General features: G+C 45.8%; 1 protein-coding gene across 3 annotated transcripts in view; it reads right to left on the reverse strand.

The window, feature by feature from the left end:
* Positions 1-19982, reverse strand: part of LOC105201111 (LIM/homeobox protein Lhx9) — a 186817-nt gene that overhangs the window by 15778 nt on the left and 151057 nt on the right. For all 3 annotated transcript variants that reach the window (XM_026137931.2, XM_026137932.2, XM_026137929.2), the window contains 2 exons: positions 15984-16528; positions 12044-12252 (listed from right to left, as the gene is read on the reverse strand). In XM_026137931.2, the coding sequence (XP_025993716.1) occupies positions 12044-12252; positions 15984-16370 (596 nt within the window). In that variant the 5' untranslated portion in view covers positions 16371-16528. The remainder of the gene's footprint in view (positions 1-12043; positions 12253-15983; positions 16529-19982) is intronic.

Genomic DNA, 19982 nt, shown 5'->3' on the forward strand with positions numbered 1-19982 from the left:
ATTGCTGGTCGGCTCGTAAAAGTCGCGCATTGATTTTCGACGGCACGTAATCCTCGTCGATCCTTACAATTGCTTTGCGCTCCCGTCTCTTTCACGCGGTCTCCCTGGTGACTCCGCGGCGTAGTTACTCTCAAAATTTTGTTTACATCTCTCAACACTTTGAGCTGGACTTTGGACCCTCGAAAGTTCGACACTTGACGGGATTAAATGCATACTACCGCGATTCATGGAATCGGAAATCTAAAGCAATCTAAAGGCCAGAGAAAGAGAAGGGGAGGAAAGAAACATCTCTCGATGCATCGTTCGTTGCCGCAGATCCGGCAGATTGATCGATCGGGCCGGTTTCTCGGCCGCCGAAATGCACGTGATTCCGTGTACGTCGTTTCAAAGAACTCTACGAGATAAAAGGGTATTTGTAAAAGCCTCGTAATTGTTCGCACGACACCGATAGCGCGACAGCGGTGGCGGTCGCGAAACGGGCGCACGAAAACTCGATCGCATTATAGAGCGGCGACACGCTCGCGCGCTCGCGCGGCCGAAGAAAATACTCGATATACCAATAAAACCGATACGCCGCGTCGAAAATTTGGCGACCCGCGGAATGAGACACTTGGCAACCACCTGTGGCACGGGGCATTTCGAAACGAGTTCTAATCTTGCCAACTATGGGCCGGCCGAAACGCGTCATCGAATTTCCGGCGTCACTCGCGGATCAGATCAAAATTGAAACGGAAATTACTTTTCGCGCCGAGCCGTTTTACGTTGACGGCTTAATAACTTCGTTGCGGCCGCGATAAATTAGTACAACGCTATTACGTTGTAATACTCGTATTCAGTTCACATCCCGATCATTGCCTAAAAAAAAAAAAGAGTTACATCGGAAAAAAATTTACATAAACGAAAAACTAACTTTGCGAAACCCACTGGTAATTCGCAATTACATACGCGAAAGATAAATGTACGATATGTACAAGGGTGAAATCAATATTTCATGTTTCGGTGTAATTAAAATGTTTCGCAACGTAAACGATATGTTGCAATGCAAGCAATTATAATCTTAAAGCTTCAGTTAATATTCGACCGACGGTAACGAAGCACAGATGCGCGACTCTGCAGACGCGCGGTTCTTAAATCAGTATTTCTATTTAAGATCCATCAACAAGGAACTCGACCGAAAAGTCGACGCGACGCTTCGTCATGCGGTTTGTGTTCACGATCCCCTTCGACGTGAAATTTGTCTCATTAACAATCTAATTAATAATCCAATTACGCAGCAAGATCCGCCCTCTGGCATATTTTCACGGTAAGGGGAAAACAATTCTGTCGGACGTTTCTCCCTTCCATTGCAGGTAGATGGAGAAATGGCGATAGCTTCGCGAGAGAGTGAGGCAAGTGGAAGAGGGTTAGTGCAGGAGGGGCATGAGGAGGAGTGGGATGTTTACCTCAACCCCCAGGAATTTAATAAGCAATTACCAGGGATGAAACGAGACGCATCCGTGTATCTGTATAACGAGGCGGTTTGCTGATGTGTTGTGTGTGTGTGTGTGTGTGTGTTCTCGCGCGCGCGCGCGTGTATGTGTGTGTGTGTGTGTGTGTGAGAGGAAGAGACGGAGAAGAAGAGAACGAGGGAGGACTGCTTGTAGAAAATGAAACAGAAGGTACTGAAGGAAAGAGAGAACAAGAGAAAAAGAAGGAGAGAAAGAGAGAGAGAGAGAGAGAGAAAAAGAAAGGGAAGAGGAAATAAACGAGCGGGGCGAATAAAAGACACAAGATTGTACGCCCACGCACCTCGATCAAGACAAAAGATAGATACAATATTTCCGATAAATTATGGCCGATTTTGTCAAATTGTTCCATTTGTGGAAACAGATGAGAATATAGTCTCGGAGCTGCTCGAAGATTGTCTGCTGTGATACGCGCATTAACTTTCTTCGGGGGCAATTTCGTTTGAAAAGCCGCACGAATTCAATATTCCTCTATGGATAAAGCAGCCGAAAACAAGACGAATGCGAGCAAAACATGTCGCATTAGGTTTTGATATGTACTCGGATGCGTAAAAGAATAATAATAATAATTTACTTTCCTGCGCGAGAGTTAATTAGGATTGTACGCTGGCCGGTGGACTGATGTTTCAGGGTGGATCGGACGCGGTAACAACATAAGCGCATTGCGGAGGGCTCTGCGCTCTCCGGCCCTTTAGGATTTACGAGATATGAATGTACCGCGGGATAAAGAGAGAGCGATGGAGGGCGGCGGGCGCGGGGGATGGGTCCGTTTTCGTGGTTAATTGGCTGGGTGTATTTGCACGTACTTGCGGCGTAATTATGTGTATACACGTATGCGCGTTACCTAATACCTAATAAACGGCCTTGTGTACCGGCGAGAGCGAGAGATACGATTCGTCCGCTTATATAATGTCTCGTGACGGCCGCGAGAATACATAATTAAAGAGCGCGGAATAAATTAGCGAGGCGTTCAGATGGAATATGCGACACAGAGAGGCTGAGGCCGTTAAAGTCGAACGGCTCATCTTCAATTTTGAGGCGTTCGCGCGATGTCGCGATAACAAAATGTGCGACGAGTACATTCGACGATTCGACGTCGACGAAATAATTTGGGAAGAAGGAGCGCGCGGGACACGCGTCAAAGGGATACGCGATCGGAACGAAGAGGCAGCTTCCTCAAAGGGCGATATGGCTGACATCCAGATATTCCTGCCGTTGGTACCTCCCCTTTCTATGTCTAGCACAGTGGTTTGTCATTCAAGGCACGCCGCCATAATTTGATATATTAGGTACACATAAGCGATGGCTGATCGCGGTTATTAGGTTGGGTACACGCTACAACCACCCCCTCGAACTCCCATCGGAACGACCCCTGACCTGTTCGCTATCCACCTCCCCTCCCCCACGTCGTCTCTTGTTCCTCCACCTCACCTCTCTCTCTCTCTCTCTCTAACCCTCTTCGCGCTCTGCCTCGTCGATTCAGATCGCGCGGCTATTTGCTATGCCGCTCGCAGTCGCGAAATAGGATTATTATTATAGCCGTGCGCGCTCGCCAACTTTGACGGAGCCACCCTCAAGTACGGGAGGTTGGAGGAAGCAAACGCCCTTTTGCGTTTAGCTACGCTGGAAATTTCGTGGGGATGTTTTAAGTGCGACGGACTCTGCAGTAAGAATGAAGATGAGCGGTAATTAATTTTCGTGATACGCAGTAACGTACGATAAGCTACGGGATTAAACGGTAACTTTCGGCAACGATGGTGCACGGTGGTGTGCTGGAAAGCCGTTCCATGGCGCGACACATCGCGGAATATCCACTTAATTTTCCTGACACCATTTCACCGTGGAATTGGCGGAGCCGATTAATAGAAACGTCGAATTCGCTTCGATGCATCGACGTAAAAAGACAAACGCGAACCGCTCCGACTTCCATTATCGATAGCGCCGGCTAAAATACAAACAGCTTATCATTGGCGTTACACGGGTCGCGCGTTACCCTTCTCCCGCAGTCGTTATCGTCCGCGTGTAAAAGTAGCGCGGACATCTAACTGCAATTTGCGAAAAACCGCCCGCGCGAATTAACGCTCTCGCGCACTTAATCCATGCGACGCGGTGCGCGATAGGCGCGCTCTTTCTCCCCCCTCCCCTCTCTCTCTCTTTATCTTTCTTTTTTTCTTTCTTTCTCTCTTTCTATCTTTTGCCGCTATTTTCCTTCCAACATGCCGCCCGGGACAGTTTCATTAATACGCGAGTATGTGCAAATTCATGCTGATCCTTCGTTTGCGCCTAATGAATCGCCCGGAATATTGTCGCAGGCCTCTGACAACGGCGGATATCAAAGAATATCTGGCCGATGTTTCTCAATAACAATCGTGTGCGAGCATTTATTGTATAATATTTTAAATTGCCATCCCAGTGTTGAATATCTTTGAAAATCTAGAAACGATAAAAAAACACTGAATCCAATCAGATTCTACATAAATCATGATATCATAACTTTGCGAGTCAAAAATCTACAATTAAAAACAAAAAAAAAAGAGGAGATTGGATGAGCATGATTTCAACATTACATTTATTAACGCTCGGAAAAATGTTGGGCGATGGAATAATTCGGACAGTTTGAATTTCAAGATCAACCATCAAATAATTCGAATTTTTTCGAATTAAAGGTATGTTCGAACTGTTTAAACTCACTTCATATTCGGAAGTTCAAAATTATTGTACTTAAATTTTGTAAAATATTAGTAACGTATGTATTGGTTGTACGTGTGCATTCAAAATCATTGTACAATTGATAAAAATAATTTATAAATAAAATAAATGATAGAAAAATGAATAAAAATGCAAAATGACATTTTTTTAAATACAACGTTGCGTTTTCAAAGAAACATGGAATAAAATATAAAATGTATTAAAAAAATTAAGAAATTAATAACATATTTATATGTTACACATATTTATCCCACATCCAATCATTTCTTTTCAACATTTTTATAATTTGAAAAAGAAAAAAAAACACTCGTGATAAACTACTTTTTTATTTTCAATGCACCCTGCGTTTCCAATCTTCTTTATTGTTCGAACTTCAGACATAACGAATCGATATTACTTTATCGATATTACGAATCGAGATTAATTACTCAAGTTCAAACTGTTCGAATTGTTCGAAATATTCGAACTAGATGCTCACTGCTCACTATTTTTTACTTCGAACAGATCAAACGTACAATATGCTCGAATCTTTTGTCCGAGACCTAATATTTGTCATATAAAAATTTAAATTTTAATTAACGTTGGAAAATGTAATTTTCCAGACTTAGAAAATACTCGCCGAATTAGTCGCGAATATTTCTCAACCGGTCATTCATCGTTCTGCCCATTCCATTTTATTCGCGTGTATCAATTAGATCCGCTTTTTTCCGCGCTGATAACATCGCGAAACAGGCCCGGCCAGGCGGACGCACCAGCAGCCAGCCTCAATAAATTCTCGTTCCGAAAAACCTACGGGCGTCGTGCCGTAATTAGCATGCGTGCGACAAATGAAAAATGATTGCGCTGCCGTAGATACGTGCGAAAACGCGTGCGTGCACTCGTACTTTCATATCTTGCGCGCTGAATGCACTCACGCCATTTTTCGTTAACACTACACGGTTCACGAATGACATGACAAACCTCGATGTATGGTATTTGCCGAATCGTTTTTTTTTTTTTTTTGGTATTATGGCCGCTATTGATTCCTTTGATCGTTAGCACAGGTCCCGTGACGCGTACAAAATGTTGTAAAATTTATTGTTTAAATCCTGAACATCTATTTCTGGTATCTTGATATCCCGTGCGCGTGATTTTCCTTTAAGTTTTTTTCTTTCGTTTCTCGCACATTTTTCGTCGATTCCCCGTACGCTTTCGGGATTAGTTACGCGCTGAATATGAGTATCGACATTATCGAGCGGTTTTGTCAAAGGACACCAGGGCGACGTCGGAACAAATACGTTTCGAAGCACGACGATCGTGCTATTTATTATTCAGTGGGTGGAAAAGGCTCGCCCTCCCCTGCGTGTATTTCGATCGCAGATAAACCTACCCGCGAGCGTAATGCGAGCTTTACTTTGGCGATTAGGTCCTTTTCCACGAGCACGCTCGATTTGACGAGCGATCGAACCCACAAAGGAAATAATTTGTATTTGAAAAATAAGTCTAATAAATTAACAAAGCAGAGGAAGAGAAAGAGAGAGAGAGAGACAGAGAGAAAGAGTGCGGTGGGGGCTGGCAACTTTCTTTGGATATTTAAAGCATGAAATTAATCCGTAATACCTAATGCATAAGTTTTCCACGTAGGGATTATTGGTTACTCGTAATAATTGGATCTTCGGATTTCAGGTCTCTCAACGCTTCGCGCAAGAAGAGCCACGCCGCTTCTCTCGCGAGTGGCGCGCGAGCGCGATCATTGAGCATATTAAAAACGGCGTTTAACCGCCGCGCGATGGCTATTATTAACCTCAAAAGGGGCTTGTCAACGCGCGGCCGGCATAAATGCCACCTAATATCTCGGCAATGATAAATGTGACGGACATCTTCCTCTTTTTCGTCGGGACGACGCGCATAAAACGTTCCCTCAAAGGGAGACCAAAGCGTTCCGCCGGATTCCGAGCAAATCTACCGCGTTTGCTCAAGCCCGCGCGCGCGAGCGCTGCACTTAGGTTGTTCGTATGTAATTACAAACGACGCACTTTACGCGGATGTCTTCATTTGCACGTACGGTCGATGCACGAATAATGCGATTTCTCGTTGTACGTCCGCGAATTTATGCTAAACGTGACATCTTTTTTTTTTCTCTTTTTAGATTTATGCAGAAATATGGAGATGCGCGAAGTTTAAGAGCGATAGTCCGATATCCGTAAATTACGTAAATATCGTAGTATATTCTACACTACGATAATGGGCTCTCCTCTTTCCCATTGTCATCGAAGTGAAGTCTTCCTATTCAAAGAAACTGAACTTAATTTACAGATATATTCTTAACGTTACGGTATTGTCCGCACGCGCTTTCTCTCGATTACCAATTCATTGGCGAGTTTCAACTCTATCTCCTAGGTACCAACTTAATTGGATTCTATTCTGTTTCTCGCGATTTCTTAATCGTCAGTCTAATTAAGTTCGTAATTTAACGTGGAAATATGGGGAAACATGTTATTACATCGGCCGAATGATCGTCAAATTCAATTAACTGATTAATTATCATGTAGTGGATCAGGCGACTGGGTTGCAAAAACGATCGAGCCGGAAGCACTTCTCGTGGTCCTGCGATTGGCCAGGGGGTCCTTCTCTTCAAATCTATCCACCCACCCACCCACCCATCCATCCATCCATCCGTCCATCCGTCCGGGGAACATCGTTAGATCACACACAAGGGCCTGTTCAAATATCATTACTCGGTTTGCTGCGGAGTCAAACGCGAATATCGCGAAATCGCGCAAACATTTCATGAATCAGCCTCTACCCATCGCGCGTACGCGCTGCCACCGCCAGCAGCGTAACCACCTTCTGCGGTATTCTCTTAATTTCCCCCGTGAAATCGCTGTCAAGTTGAACGGATTAATTCCTCTCTATTTGCCGCGGCTATTCGCCCTTCCCCTCCTCGCCTCTCTCGCGCCGCTCCTCGCGTAATCTTGTCTGGATTGTAACGAACGGTATTGATTTAATGGCCGAATTATGCTTCGATTAAACTGTCGCTCAAATATCTTTGCTTATTTGCATACAATCTTAATATCGAGGCTGCTACTTAACCCTTCGTTTCTCCGCCGCAAACGCTCGTGCTTTCTCGAAAGAAAGAAAATTCCCAGCGCTCGAAGCTCGAGTCATCTAAATCACTTATATGTGAATATTACTCCCCGGATAATAACAATAATGATATTGATCGCAAGAAAGAAAAAGAAATAAATGCGAATTGCTCGAGCGTGCTCGAGTCGGCCGAGTCGTACAATTATTAGCCGAGGGTAAAGGATAGTAGTGTTCAATCTGTCGTGCACTATCGCAACCGTGGTCCACAGTAACTTGCAAACTAATCGCTTCGAATATTACCGCGATAATAAGTCGTCACGACGCTTTCTTTCTTTCCGCCAGCAATCTCGCCGTCCACTCGTTAACGCGCGCGCCTCGGCCATGAAAACTGTTCTCTTCGTCGTCGTCGTCGTCGTCGTCGTCGTAGAAAACTTTCCTACTGGCAAAAATTATAATAATTACGAATCGGTGCCACGGCTACGCGCCACCCCGGACTCACACGTATTACGTGCAAGCTTTAGTGCGTCTTACAAAAGGCGCGTCGACACGCGATTCCGACTCGCATTAACGCACCGCTCGAACCCAGGACACTATCTGATCTCTCCGAGGAGTTTTGTAAATATACATATGATATGTACATATGATATACGTGTGAGATATCTCAAACGTGCGCACACTAGCGCATAGAATGAAAACTTAACGGGTTTCCTAATGATTGAATGTCGTGAGTTGGATAATAGTTGTATGAATAATAGTGACTTGTTATACATTTCGGAAGATGCAACAACCAAGATAACACGCACCACCTTCCATTCGTCTCGTGATGTACGGAGTCATGCAGTTTTGGGACACCAGCGCGACTGTTAGTCGAACGGTCATCGAACTCAGAAATTACCAAGTTCGAGAAGCGACACGGCGGCTGCTGACCAAGAGCAGGAAATTCCCGACTCGAGCCGCGGTCGAAGCGGGTGGCGGCGGACGAGGGGGTGGTGACCAGGGGGCGGCCGGGCAGGTGGGGTAGTGAAAATTTCAGCCCGGTGGTGGCCCGAATTAAGCGTCTAATTGTAAAGGCGACATGTGCGAGGGAACCACCGCGCGGGCGGGGTGGTGCGGCGGGAAGTGGTGCGGCGAGCGCGATGGGGGCGCGTAGGTCGGACGGAGGTGAGAAGGTGGCGGGGGGTGAAGGTAGCAATTAACTTCTCCTCGCGAGATTAGAGCGAGATATTACGAGATATCGAGCGACTTAACGGCAACACGCGAGAGACTTCAAAGGCAGTAATAAACTGCCTCTAATGAACCCCTTATCGCCCGGTGCCACCCCTCCGTTCCCCGTTCCCGCCCTCTTCTTCGTTTCCCTCAGCACCTCCGGCGACCTACCGTCTACGTACGTGCCTCCCTCGACGCGATGCGGGCTGAATCGAGCGCGGAAAATACGCCGTGTTCTCTTCCGCGCGAACGCGATCGGCAGTCTCTCTTTCTCTGTTATCGTCGTTGTTACTATTATCGCGCTATACTATTACTCTCGTCGCTCTAATGTTATATTGCCATTATTATCGATGTGAGTAAAATACATGTTTCATCACGGTTTCGTCACTCTGTTATTTTCTTTCTTTACTTTAAGCTTTAAGCTGTCACTTCAAGTACTTATTTCTTCTTGAATTAAACAAGAAACCCGATATACATGTTTATTTATACATCTTAATCCAGAGTGACTACACGTTATTACATTAATTTGCAATTATTGATCCTTCTGCTATCTCGGTATATTTTGGATTAAGTTAAATCGGCAATCGGATTAAAAGCAAAAGTAGACAATATTGAGATCATCAACGAAATGTTGCCCGTTCTGGAAAGGATTGCGAGAGTACCGGGAGCCAGTCTATCCGTCTCCCGGTTCGTCCTCGGCTCGTCGGCTCGTCGCCGTCGCTCGTCGCGGCGCTGCGCCGTGCTACGCGGCATGGCGCGTCGCCGGTCTCCGTCAAGCCCAATCATGTTGATTCAACAAAGTACCTACCTACCAAATTGCTGGAATTTGGTATTCGGCCAGAAAGATGGAGGGAGAAGGAGCCATCGGAGCAAGCTAGAGAGCTGGAAGCCGTCTGATTGCACATCTAGGACAAACCAGCATCACGACGACGTCGCTCCAGCGGAAAGCCAAGCGATGATTGGCCGCACACACATTCTCTCTCTCTCTCTCTCTCTCTCTGTCATTCCCCTTTTCCTCGATCCCTTCAGCCCCTCGTCCGTACGCCCGAAACCCGATGGCGTCGGGGGCTGGGGGTGATTGGACGCATCTCGGTGATTGTGGCACCCACCGTCCACCCCTCTGCACCCCCTTTTCACTCACTCTCTCTCTCTCTCTCTTTCTCTCCCCTTCCTTTCTCTCTCTCTCTTACTCTACTTCTCTCTCCTTCCGTTCCGTCCACCGCGCCATCCCTCCTACACGGCTGTAAATCGAGTTTACCCTCTTGCCGTGGCTCAGCCCTTCAATCAAACTGATTGAAACATTCCTTGAATCCAAAAGAAACGAACCGCCATCCCTTCTCTCTCGCCTCTCCAACCTCCCCGCTATCTTTCCGAGTCGCACCGCGCTCGCTATCCTCTCCATCCATCTGTCTATCCACTCGGCCCGCGCGGATATATCCGTCGTTCTCTTTTCGACGAGGCGGTTGTAGCAGACGCTGCTCCCGTGCAGGAGACACCCGATGGTGTTTCGAGACAACCGGTTGGTTTCAATTCCGACAGTAGTTTGATTGTAAAGCTGCGCAGGGTATAAAGCGCTTAGCACGATAAGACGCACCGAGTGTTCCGTAAGAACGTATTATTGTTGTCCCGTGTCGAGAGTCATACGCAAAGTCCGATGGTTTTCCGCTGGTATGATCCCACAAGTGTGGTCGACTTGTATATTTGTTAAACGTGATTCATAGATCTCGAAAAGAGCAAGAGTGAAAAAATACATCCCATTACTCGATCCTCGTTACATATTCTTAAACGTTTAAACTGTTTTATCCTCGTAATTCATACATCTTTCTGATAATATCATCTCTTTGAAGTTAGTTTTAAAGGGCAAACTTTCCAACAGTTCGTCGCGTTTCATTTTTCGACGAAAGCAAGCCGATGGGCGCCGGAACGGGCGATGTTAGACCCATCCCGAGGATGGGGACGTCTCGTAGTCAAATATTGATACTAGGCCGGACTAAATCGCTCGACTATGCCAACAGATTAGGATGTACGTGCGCCACGGTTGAGTAATAGCAATCGCGCGATAAGGAAAGGACCGACGAAATTGAAATACCAATGTTACCAATCGACGCGATCGATAACAAAAATATCCTCCCTTTGTCTTTCGCGTTTCCGTTATTGCATAACAATGTTTTAGCGGCGGTATTATGATGAAACGTAGAAACACGAACGGCCGAGCGCGCTTAACTGCAGCGTGAAATGCAAGAAATGTCACTCCTCGTGCGGATATAACCGGTTGGTTGAGTAAAAAAAGGACTGACAGTTCCATTACCTCCGGTACGTGCGCGGCCGGGCCAGGTTGTGCCGATCTATTTCGGGGGGACTAACTAAGTTCAGCGTCTGTTTCTCATTAAATTGCGCTCTGACCTCGAATCATCTAAATTTGGAACGGCCACGCCGATTAGGTGCATATTCATCACGGTACGGCAATCCTGAAGTCTCGAGCCATTCATCGATAAACGATCAGCGCGGAGAGATGTGTGCGTTGTATCGAGTACAATGCGGCAATATCATAATGGGCGAGACGACGTCGTAAAGACATCTAAAATACGTTCCATTCTTTCAAATATCTTTTATAAATGATTCATATGGATAAGTGCACACGAGGCAAATAGATATCACAATTAATGTCTTTTTTTTCTAAAACCTACATTGCTACTATTTGTCTTATTCATATGTCGATACAATTTTTTTTTTTTGTTATTTCTTCGCACTCATCGTACCTCCGACATACATTTTCATCGTAGATTTTCATATTTCCTATACTTCGATTTTTCCCTCGAACTTTAATTCAATATCTAAATCGCGTTATTCTAGATTTTGAAATATTCTGATATATTTAAATATCACGACGGTGTCCACATGTTGTTCGGTATATATTTTAACAATACGGCGAGTAATTGCTGTAGCTATTGAAAAAGAAGGCGAATATGATTACGAGATATAACGTAAAACGGCAACTTCCTAGTTCCGCGGCTATTTTGCACGAGAGGAATGTTGATTACACGATATTGGCTCCCAGGAATCCCGGTACGGTATAAACGAACGCGCGGCAAGTACCACGATAAATTAGCCATAATGGCCGCGCACAATAACAGTATTTATTATTAATAACGAAGCGTCGGGCGTTGTTATTAGTTTCAAGAAATTAGACGGCGCCGATTCTCTCTGTCGGCCGCGCGGAGTCGCGCCTGCGCCCGGCAAGACCGGAATATCCGATGTCCCGTGTTGCGCGACGTAGTACCTAATTTAATGGAAGCGATAATTTCTAGCTTATTCATGAGTGGCCATCGCTATCAACTCTTCAACGTGATAAGCGACGATACGCGAAGACAGCGACGACGACACCGTCTAAGCAGAACCGAGAATGTTCACCATTCATCGAAGAATCTTCTTCCTCCTTTTTCGTTTTTTCTTACAAATTTTTCGTTTTTTTTTTTAATATAAATTTTTCGATTATCTTCCCGTTAATCGATAGATTTGGTACGGCCGCGTCAAAAGAAATTAACAGAGAGACTCACCGTCTGTAGTCGGCTTTGCAGAGGATCATGCCGCTTTTGGTGTAGCAGGACTGGCCGACCTCTCCCAATACCACGTTGCAATACGAGCACTTGAGGCAACTAATGTGCCAGTACCGGTCCATCGCTAGTAACAGCCATCTTTCCACTATTTGTACACCGCAGCCGGCGCATTGCCGAAGGCCCGTTGACCCGCTTGGAACACCTTCTTGCTGCAACATCAAGTTTTCATTTTTGTTACTGTTGGGTGCACACGTTGCGATTCTTAATTTCTAAGTAATTATAATTTATATTAATTTATACCCAGTTAACGATATATCACGCGGTTTAATTAATTTGTATTAAGTCTGTTACTACTACTACTACTACTACGTTTCTCTTGGCTCGAGACAGCGAGGGAGATGGTTGATTACGAAGTTCGAGTAAAAAAAACGATGGCGGCCAATGTATTTTTTGAAGAGGACGCGAGTAAGAGTTGCCACACTCGCCTTTGAAATCGCTTCTAGCCCATTATAAGTAGAAATTCAAGCATCGTGGTAATTAATGCGAAAACAGAAAGTCATTAACGGGCACTAAATCATTACGGCGTCTTAAGTGCGCGCTTATTATGAATGCTTACTCGTGATTATGCAAACACACGTAGGCGAACGTAACTCTTGCTCGCGGGGACCTACAACTTACTCGCTAATTTCACTTTGTACAACGTTGCTCAATATTGTGTATTGTTTCTAAAAATACTGTAGTTTATCGTTAAACGAAACTGCGTCGGTTTTGTGCTCAACGAGTTCCTTTTAATCGATTATACATTTAGAGACAAAAAGTGGCGTGCGTATTTGCGTGTTTGTATGGTGCAAAAAAATCTGGTAGGAAACATAAAAGCAGTTGCTTCACCTGCGTTATATTTATACAAATATACATGTAAAAAGAAGAGAGGCGGGTTCGGTGATTAAAAACATTTAAACAAGCGTCGATTTCGATGCGAGCCAAATGCACCGTTGTTAGAGCCAATAGATTTCTATGTTAAAAGTATAAGAATTACACATGTACGTAATATGTGCGCTTGTATTTATTACACTCGCATTTAAAAAAAAAAATATATATATATACATATATATCGACGTAGTAATCCCGTGGTATAGGATGACTTTCAAATAGCGATGTCTGCCCGTGCGAATAGTCGGACACGGTACGCTACGCACAGCAATACCCATTCGACTTGCGTCAGGAAATACGAGAGCGAATGCGTTAATTACTGTTGCGTCGTGTCTACCAGCGTAGACTTCGAAAAGCGTGCCTCCCGCGCACGAAGAGGAAAGCGAAAAAAAAAAGAAGAAATCTTCCCGACTGCGCGCGTACGTACACACTTACTTTGATTTCTGTCTTGATGCTGGGGAACCATTTATTCATTCGCGAAATATTGTAGTGATACGGATTGTATTGGACCTCCATGATGCACCTCACCGTGTGTCCCTCTTCGCGGCGTACGAAGCAGGAAAAGAAACGGAGCGAAAGAAAAGAGAGGAACAAAAAGAACGATGACGACGACGACGACGACGACGACGACGACGACGACGAAAAACCGATCTCGGGCCGCACTCTGGATTCACTCGGCCAATGATATCACTCGACCTCGAACAAGTTCCCGTTGCGATACACTCACTTTCCCCCACCGTGATTTCAAGGATCTGGAGGTCCTCGCTTCCTCGTTGAATTTCACGATACTACGGAAATCAGACCGGAGCGCCCTGAGACCATAGGCGACTATGGGCAATCCATGCGAAAACACGCCACTTTCGGCGACGCGTATTCTCGCACGATGCGGTGCATGGACGGTGCACGGGAAAGGAACGACGAGAGAAGAAGCGAAACGAAGCGAAGCACGGACGGGACCCAACTGCTGGTGCTGCGGGCCCCCCGAATGCCTCGCGGGCCTGCGCGGGTTCAGGTACCTTGGGCTCAGGGTAGGGAGAATGTAAAAAGGCGAGTCTAGAAAGGACCCAACCGATACCGAGAGAGAAAGCGAGATAAAGACAGCGTGAAGGATCGACGAGACGAGGGGAAGCGGCATGGAGCGGATTGAGAGAGGGGAGGTGAACGGAGGACCCATTCGTGTGCTGGACAGAGAGAGAACCGACGGCTCGGTAGGGGAGAGAAAGGGGAAGGGGTCTTTTCCATAGCACCGGTTGAAAGAAGAGAATGGAAGGAAGGTGGGGAGAAAGAAGAAGAGAGAGAGAAAGAGAGAGAGAGAGAGAGAGAGAGAGAGAGAGAGAGAGAGAGAGAGAGAGAGACGGCAGAGATGAGAGAGGGATATATTCTGGGACAGGCTTCCTAAGTGCCGTGAGTCTTACAATGTTGTGTAAAGCGAAAGTTGTGGCAAATTTTCAGATACATTACGTATACATTTGCGATATACAAAGAGAGTACAAAATTAAGAAAGCAGAATGAAAGAGGAAAAAAAAGAAATATGGAAAATGAAGATATAGAAACAGGCAGAGAATCAGAAGTGAAAAGAGACGCAAAACAATGCAGAACGGGAAAAGAGAGACGGTGGTTCAAAACGATGGAAAGACATAGAGGAGCAAACGAAAAAACACAAGAGACTCGAGATAATAAGAGGAATGACAGAGTACAGTGAATACAAAAGAGAAGGGAGAAGAAATAATGAATAGAGAAGACCCCAATAAAGAAAGAAAGCTAAAGAGCAACGCGAGAGAGTAAGGATGGGTACGAGAGTGACGGAATGCAAGTGGAATCTAAGGAGAGAACAAAACAAGATAGAAGAATAAAAGAAGAAAGTATCTAGATATACCAACATCCAAGAATCTAGATAAATTACAAGTTGAGAATTGATGCGGTTGATTATTCAAATCGCGAGGGAAAATATGAACTTTGGAGAATTCAATTAGCGTGTAAAGTAATTTTATAATTCTAAGATGCATTAAATTAAAACGATAAGTATACATGTTAATTTTTCGAACGGACACTATTAAAATTCCGATGATGATTCATCTGTTCCTGGATGCGCGAGATAAGCGAGAAAGCTTTAAAATATATAATTTCCGTTACTATTATCTACTATCAACGCAGCCATTTCCTTGACCAGTCATAATTAGCAAAATAAAATCCTGTTTTGACATTATCTTTTTAAAAAGAGAGATACCGTTTAAACTTTAGTCACATAATCATAACATATTATATTTTGTATGTTACACTCAGAAATAGAGAAGGAAAGCCAAATGATCGGAGAAATTACTCGGAAAATATAGCAAGAAAAAGTCATGATGAAGATATTTAACCAAAAAGTAGTTGAGAAAAGAACTCTAAAGAAGCCACCAGCGAAAACAGTTCACGAAGTAGAGTAACAGATGTACACGTCTTTAGGCGATGGAAACCGGAAGACAGAGTACAGTCAACACAGAAAGGTGAATGAGGAACGAAAGTTGGAGAAGCAATATATTCTGAAAAAGGTAGAACGTTCTGTGATGCAAGGAGGACAGGGAAGGGAGGAAAGGGAAAAGGGCAGGTAAAGCGTCGGGCAGAAAACTGCGAGAGGGAACCGCGCGGGCCTCTCCATCCCTATTCAATTATATTTCTCTCTCATAAATGCCCATATTGTTACGTTTGTCAATGGTGGGGTAAGTGAGGGTCGGACGAACGGATAATACCGCCGAATTGTACCCTGTGACCCTACGTTCTACCGTCCCCTGGTCTTTTATGACGAACTCGGAGAGCCTCGGAATTTTTCACCACTCTTCGTCTTTGGAACCACCTGTATCATTTCACTTCGTTGCACGAGGTATTAAATTTCGGTTCGCGTGTAATATATACGCACATACAAAAATGTTAACGAAGTACAGATATTTAAAATAATGTTCCGAAGACAAATTATAGCAGAATTATATTACACGTCAAATAGAACTCGGAGTGAAAATGCAGTACTCACCTTGAGCGTGCAGTTATTGTTGTGATTAACGGGTGGGTACGCGGGGTGGCCCGGCATGTGAGGATGAGGGTGCCCAGGGTGATGCGGATGATCCGGCATCATGCCGCCACCGCTATGATGATGCCCGTTGCTGCCCATGCCCTGGCCAGGTTGCAGGGCGCCGTAGGGGGTGGCGGGATCGCCGGCACCACCGGTATGCTGAGGTGAGTGCGGGCTGGGTAGGTCGGGGGTGGTCGTGGTACCACCGCCACCGCCACCGCCACCTCCACCACCTCCACCGGTCCCATACGCGTGATGCGGCCCTCCGGGCCCCGGATGATGCGGACTGCTCGAGAGCGAGGGATGGTGGGGGTAGGCTGCGGAATGGCCCGGATGGTGGGGGTTCATGCCAGCGGTTAACGCGCTCGCCAGTTTGACCGATGAGAGGGTGGGCTCAGAGAGCCCACCGACGGTTTCCAACGGTGAAACGAAGAAGAGAGGAGCGGCTGTGCGGCGCTCTATTGCGTCCCGGCACCGGCTCTTTTCTTCCGGTACTTCGGTGAAACCTGCAACAATAAAATAAAAATCATTTTCAGCTGGTTGATTTGGAGTCTGAAATCTGAGAGTCTCAATATCGTCGTTTAATACTGAAAGGTAGTTTAACGCGTATCTATTATCTTTCTTCTTGGTAACAATTCAATAACAGAATCTCGATTGCTGTAAATTAATGCTGCAGAGCAATATTTACCTCCTTAAATTTTGCCTATCGCGTTGTCACTGCATTCGAAAAATCCTGCCTCGTTTATGGCGCAACACGAAAATCGTCGGGCCGTAACTTAAATTTCGTGCATTCTCCAAAGACGCATTAAAACTCTGACCTATCCTTTGTCAAAGATCGACAAGTGTGACTCGCGCGACACGCCCATCTTAATTAACAGTAACTGTTCTTCCCTAAGCTCAGCGGGTGTCGATCGACCTTCCCTTCCAAACTTCTTCGGAATGCAACAAGCGTCCTATTTTGATCGGCTTTACAAGGGCTGGAGGTATACCTTACGGGATTATTCTTCGTCAGATATGTTAACCCATAACGGTTTTCTCTAGCATTTAACGACGGGTGTGCGTGCATATAATGATTAACGAGGCAGTGATTATTTTCTTGTAACGACGATCGATAGTACATAAATTCGTCGGCCCAACGGTTTCGCAAGAAGAGAGAGAGAGAGATAGAGAAAGAAAGATGCGCATGTAATATCGAAAAGTCCCTTTGTTACGCAACAGGGCGCGCTTCGTTTCGATAAATGCGGTTCCACTGTACGCGGGGAAAGTAAAACTGTCGGTGTGCGACCTCGGTGGGAGAAAGTAATTAGCGCGCGCGCGCTGAAGCATATATTATTCCACGATGCAGGCGCACATCGGTACATCGGAACACACTCAGGCTCTTAATACGTATTTAATTAAGTATGCCGTGGTAGAGAGCGTAGGAGGACGCGCGGAGGAGGGCGGACGACGGGGGAGTTTATAGTGGATATCAGTATGGGCAACCATAACTCTCGCGCCTCCGCCAGCGAGCAGCGTGCCACTTATACGAGCACCTACCGCGATGGAATTTCATCCTCGCCGTTACCACATAAATCTCCGGCGCATTAATGCCCTTACGGACTCGCCCGCTCCGCGTTTCTGCGTGTCGGCTTCTTCTTAATGCGGTTACTTAGGTGCCGCGCGCGTGTCGCGCGGCGCGGCGCAGAGCGCCGCTTCGTTCACAAGTCGCGGCGATTTCAACTGTCGCGAATTATCGCGTCGACTGATATGATTATAAACCCGTAAGTCAAAGTCATCAGCGGATAACGACATGCAAAGACCTCGTGCCAGATATCGTGCGGAGCCGCGCGCGATTGTCGTCGTCATCGTTGCATCGACGAGTAAATCGGAAAACGCACACAGCGCGCGTTTATCCAAAGCTATCGAATCGATTGTATCATTAAAATATCAAATTCGAGTGTTCGATCCGCCCGTTGACTTGTGATTTCAAGTGCGGAATGCCGATGCTCCCCGTCGCCGTTATCACGTCGCTCCCACGCGCGTTTACGAGGGCTGACCTCTCCGGAGACGTTCGCCGTGCTCTTCGCGGAAGCGCGATAGCCGAACGATAACAAGATGATAACGAGGGAATACACCGGTAATTACCGGAATGATAATGACGAGGAGAACGACGAAAGCGCGTGGGTGGGTGGGAGAGAGTGAGGGAAAAGAGGGGAGGGGGAAAGGCAAAGGAGGAGAACGGCGGAGGGCGATCGGCTGCGATAGGGATAATTAACGATCGCAATCGTACGAAAATGAGGACAGGGCGAGTGCGACGACGACGATAACGAGCGGTCCAGCGATCTTATTAGCGATAAGCGTCGATAACGAGGACGCCCCGTTCTATACGACAGCGAGCGGAAAGAAAGTCAGCCTAAGGATTAATGGCGATCCTCGCAGTCGCCGGGGGTGGAGCGTTACATTCCGGTGGATGACATTCAACCCCTTGGTGGCTTACCTCGCGACCGTTTCAAGGCCGTCGTCGTCCACCGACGTTTTTTAATTTTAGACGTTAATTGAACGTGGCTGGCACGCGTGAAAATAAAAAGTTTCAAACAACACGGCGCGGAATTAATTAACGAAAACGTGGCGTGAAAGAAGAATGAGACACTTCTTTGCCAAGAAGGATTCTCTTCGATCCGTTTGCGGTTTACAGCGCCCACGTTCGAATTGAATTTAAATATTTCTTGGCCTGACGAACTCTTTTGCGAATTGCCAGATCGTAAAAGTCTCTTCTCCTCCGCCATCTTCCCCTCCCACCTGCACGCACCATACAATCGCATCCTCGGAAATTGCTGTTTCATTGGGATCGGTGATATTACGAAATCGTTGGGCGTTGTCTTAAGGACCAATAAAATCTCGCAGTTGGGGTAGCCCGCATGGCCCCGCGAAATTAATATCAGTGCTATGGTTTCATTTCAAGATGTTAACTTGCCGCGCGCTTCTTTATGAGCAAAGGGCATTCAGACGCGCTATGAAATCTTCAGGAATTCAACGTCAAAATAAAGGGGTACCGTTTCAAAGGATGAACCGGCTGATGGTCTAAACCGAAATGCTATTACGTTTGTCAATTCCATCAGTCATCAATCAGACGTCGAAGAGTGACACAGAGGTGAAGTATTTCAAGTGTCGCATCGAAAATTTCTACGCGCTGGACCGCTCTATTCTACCATCGTAGATGAGAAGTGCAACCTTAATGAATTTACACGAGGTTCTGTTTATTAATTTATTATTTTCCTCGAGATGACCGATGTATACACGTATATTCACCGTCATTGTTGGAAAATGCAACTCTAATTATTATTAATAAAAAAAAATGTGAGGTTGTGCGCCAGTCCTCAAAGGGATACCTCCGGTAATGATGACCAAGACTCGCCCTCGGGCTTTCCATCTTCCAATTCCGCGGCAATAATACGTTACGCGGAAGGTTCAAGAATTCTGTTACAGCCTGCAGCCGGTCGACGACAATAAAGTAGAGTATTTTGTATCTCGTAATAAACCTTCAAGTGGCATAATGAACACCCTCGAGTCCGCAAGTACCGAAACGCGCGTTCCAGAAGTGCGTCAGAACCAATCGACGTAGCGGAACTCTGAAAATTACGACTGCTTTGTCGTCGCAAGAACGTCGTGAGAAATTTGTATCCAGAATACTTGGAAATTTATTGCGAATATTTACAACTGCTAATTCGCTTAATTAACTCGGCCACGATTCTATCTAAATAAAGATACCTCGGCACGGTTCCAGCTTACCCTATACCAAGAAGCGAAATAACATTCCTATTCCTCCTCTCCGTCTATTTTGTATAATAATAAATTTACAGAGCTTCGTATTTAGGGTACCTTACAATGTCCCAATCTACCTTTTTGAGAATATCAAATGTCTTAAGATTATTGCCCAGGTCTCGCACGAAAAAAACACGGTCATTCCCTTAGGGCGCGCCC

Source organism: Solenopsis invicta, chromosome 14, assembly GCF_016802725.1.
Source record: "Solenopsis invicta isolate M01_SB chromosome 14, UNIL_Sinv_3.0, whole genome shotgun sequence".
Taxonomy (NCBI): domain Eukaryota; kingdom Metazoa; phylum Arthropoda; class Insecta; order Hymenoptera; family Formicidae; genus Solenopsis; species Solenopsis invicta.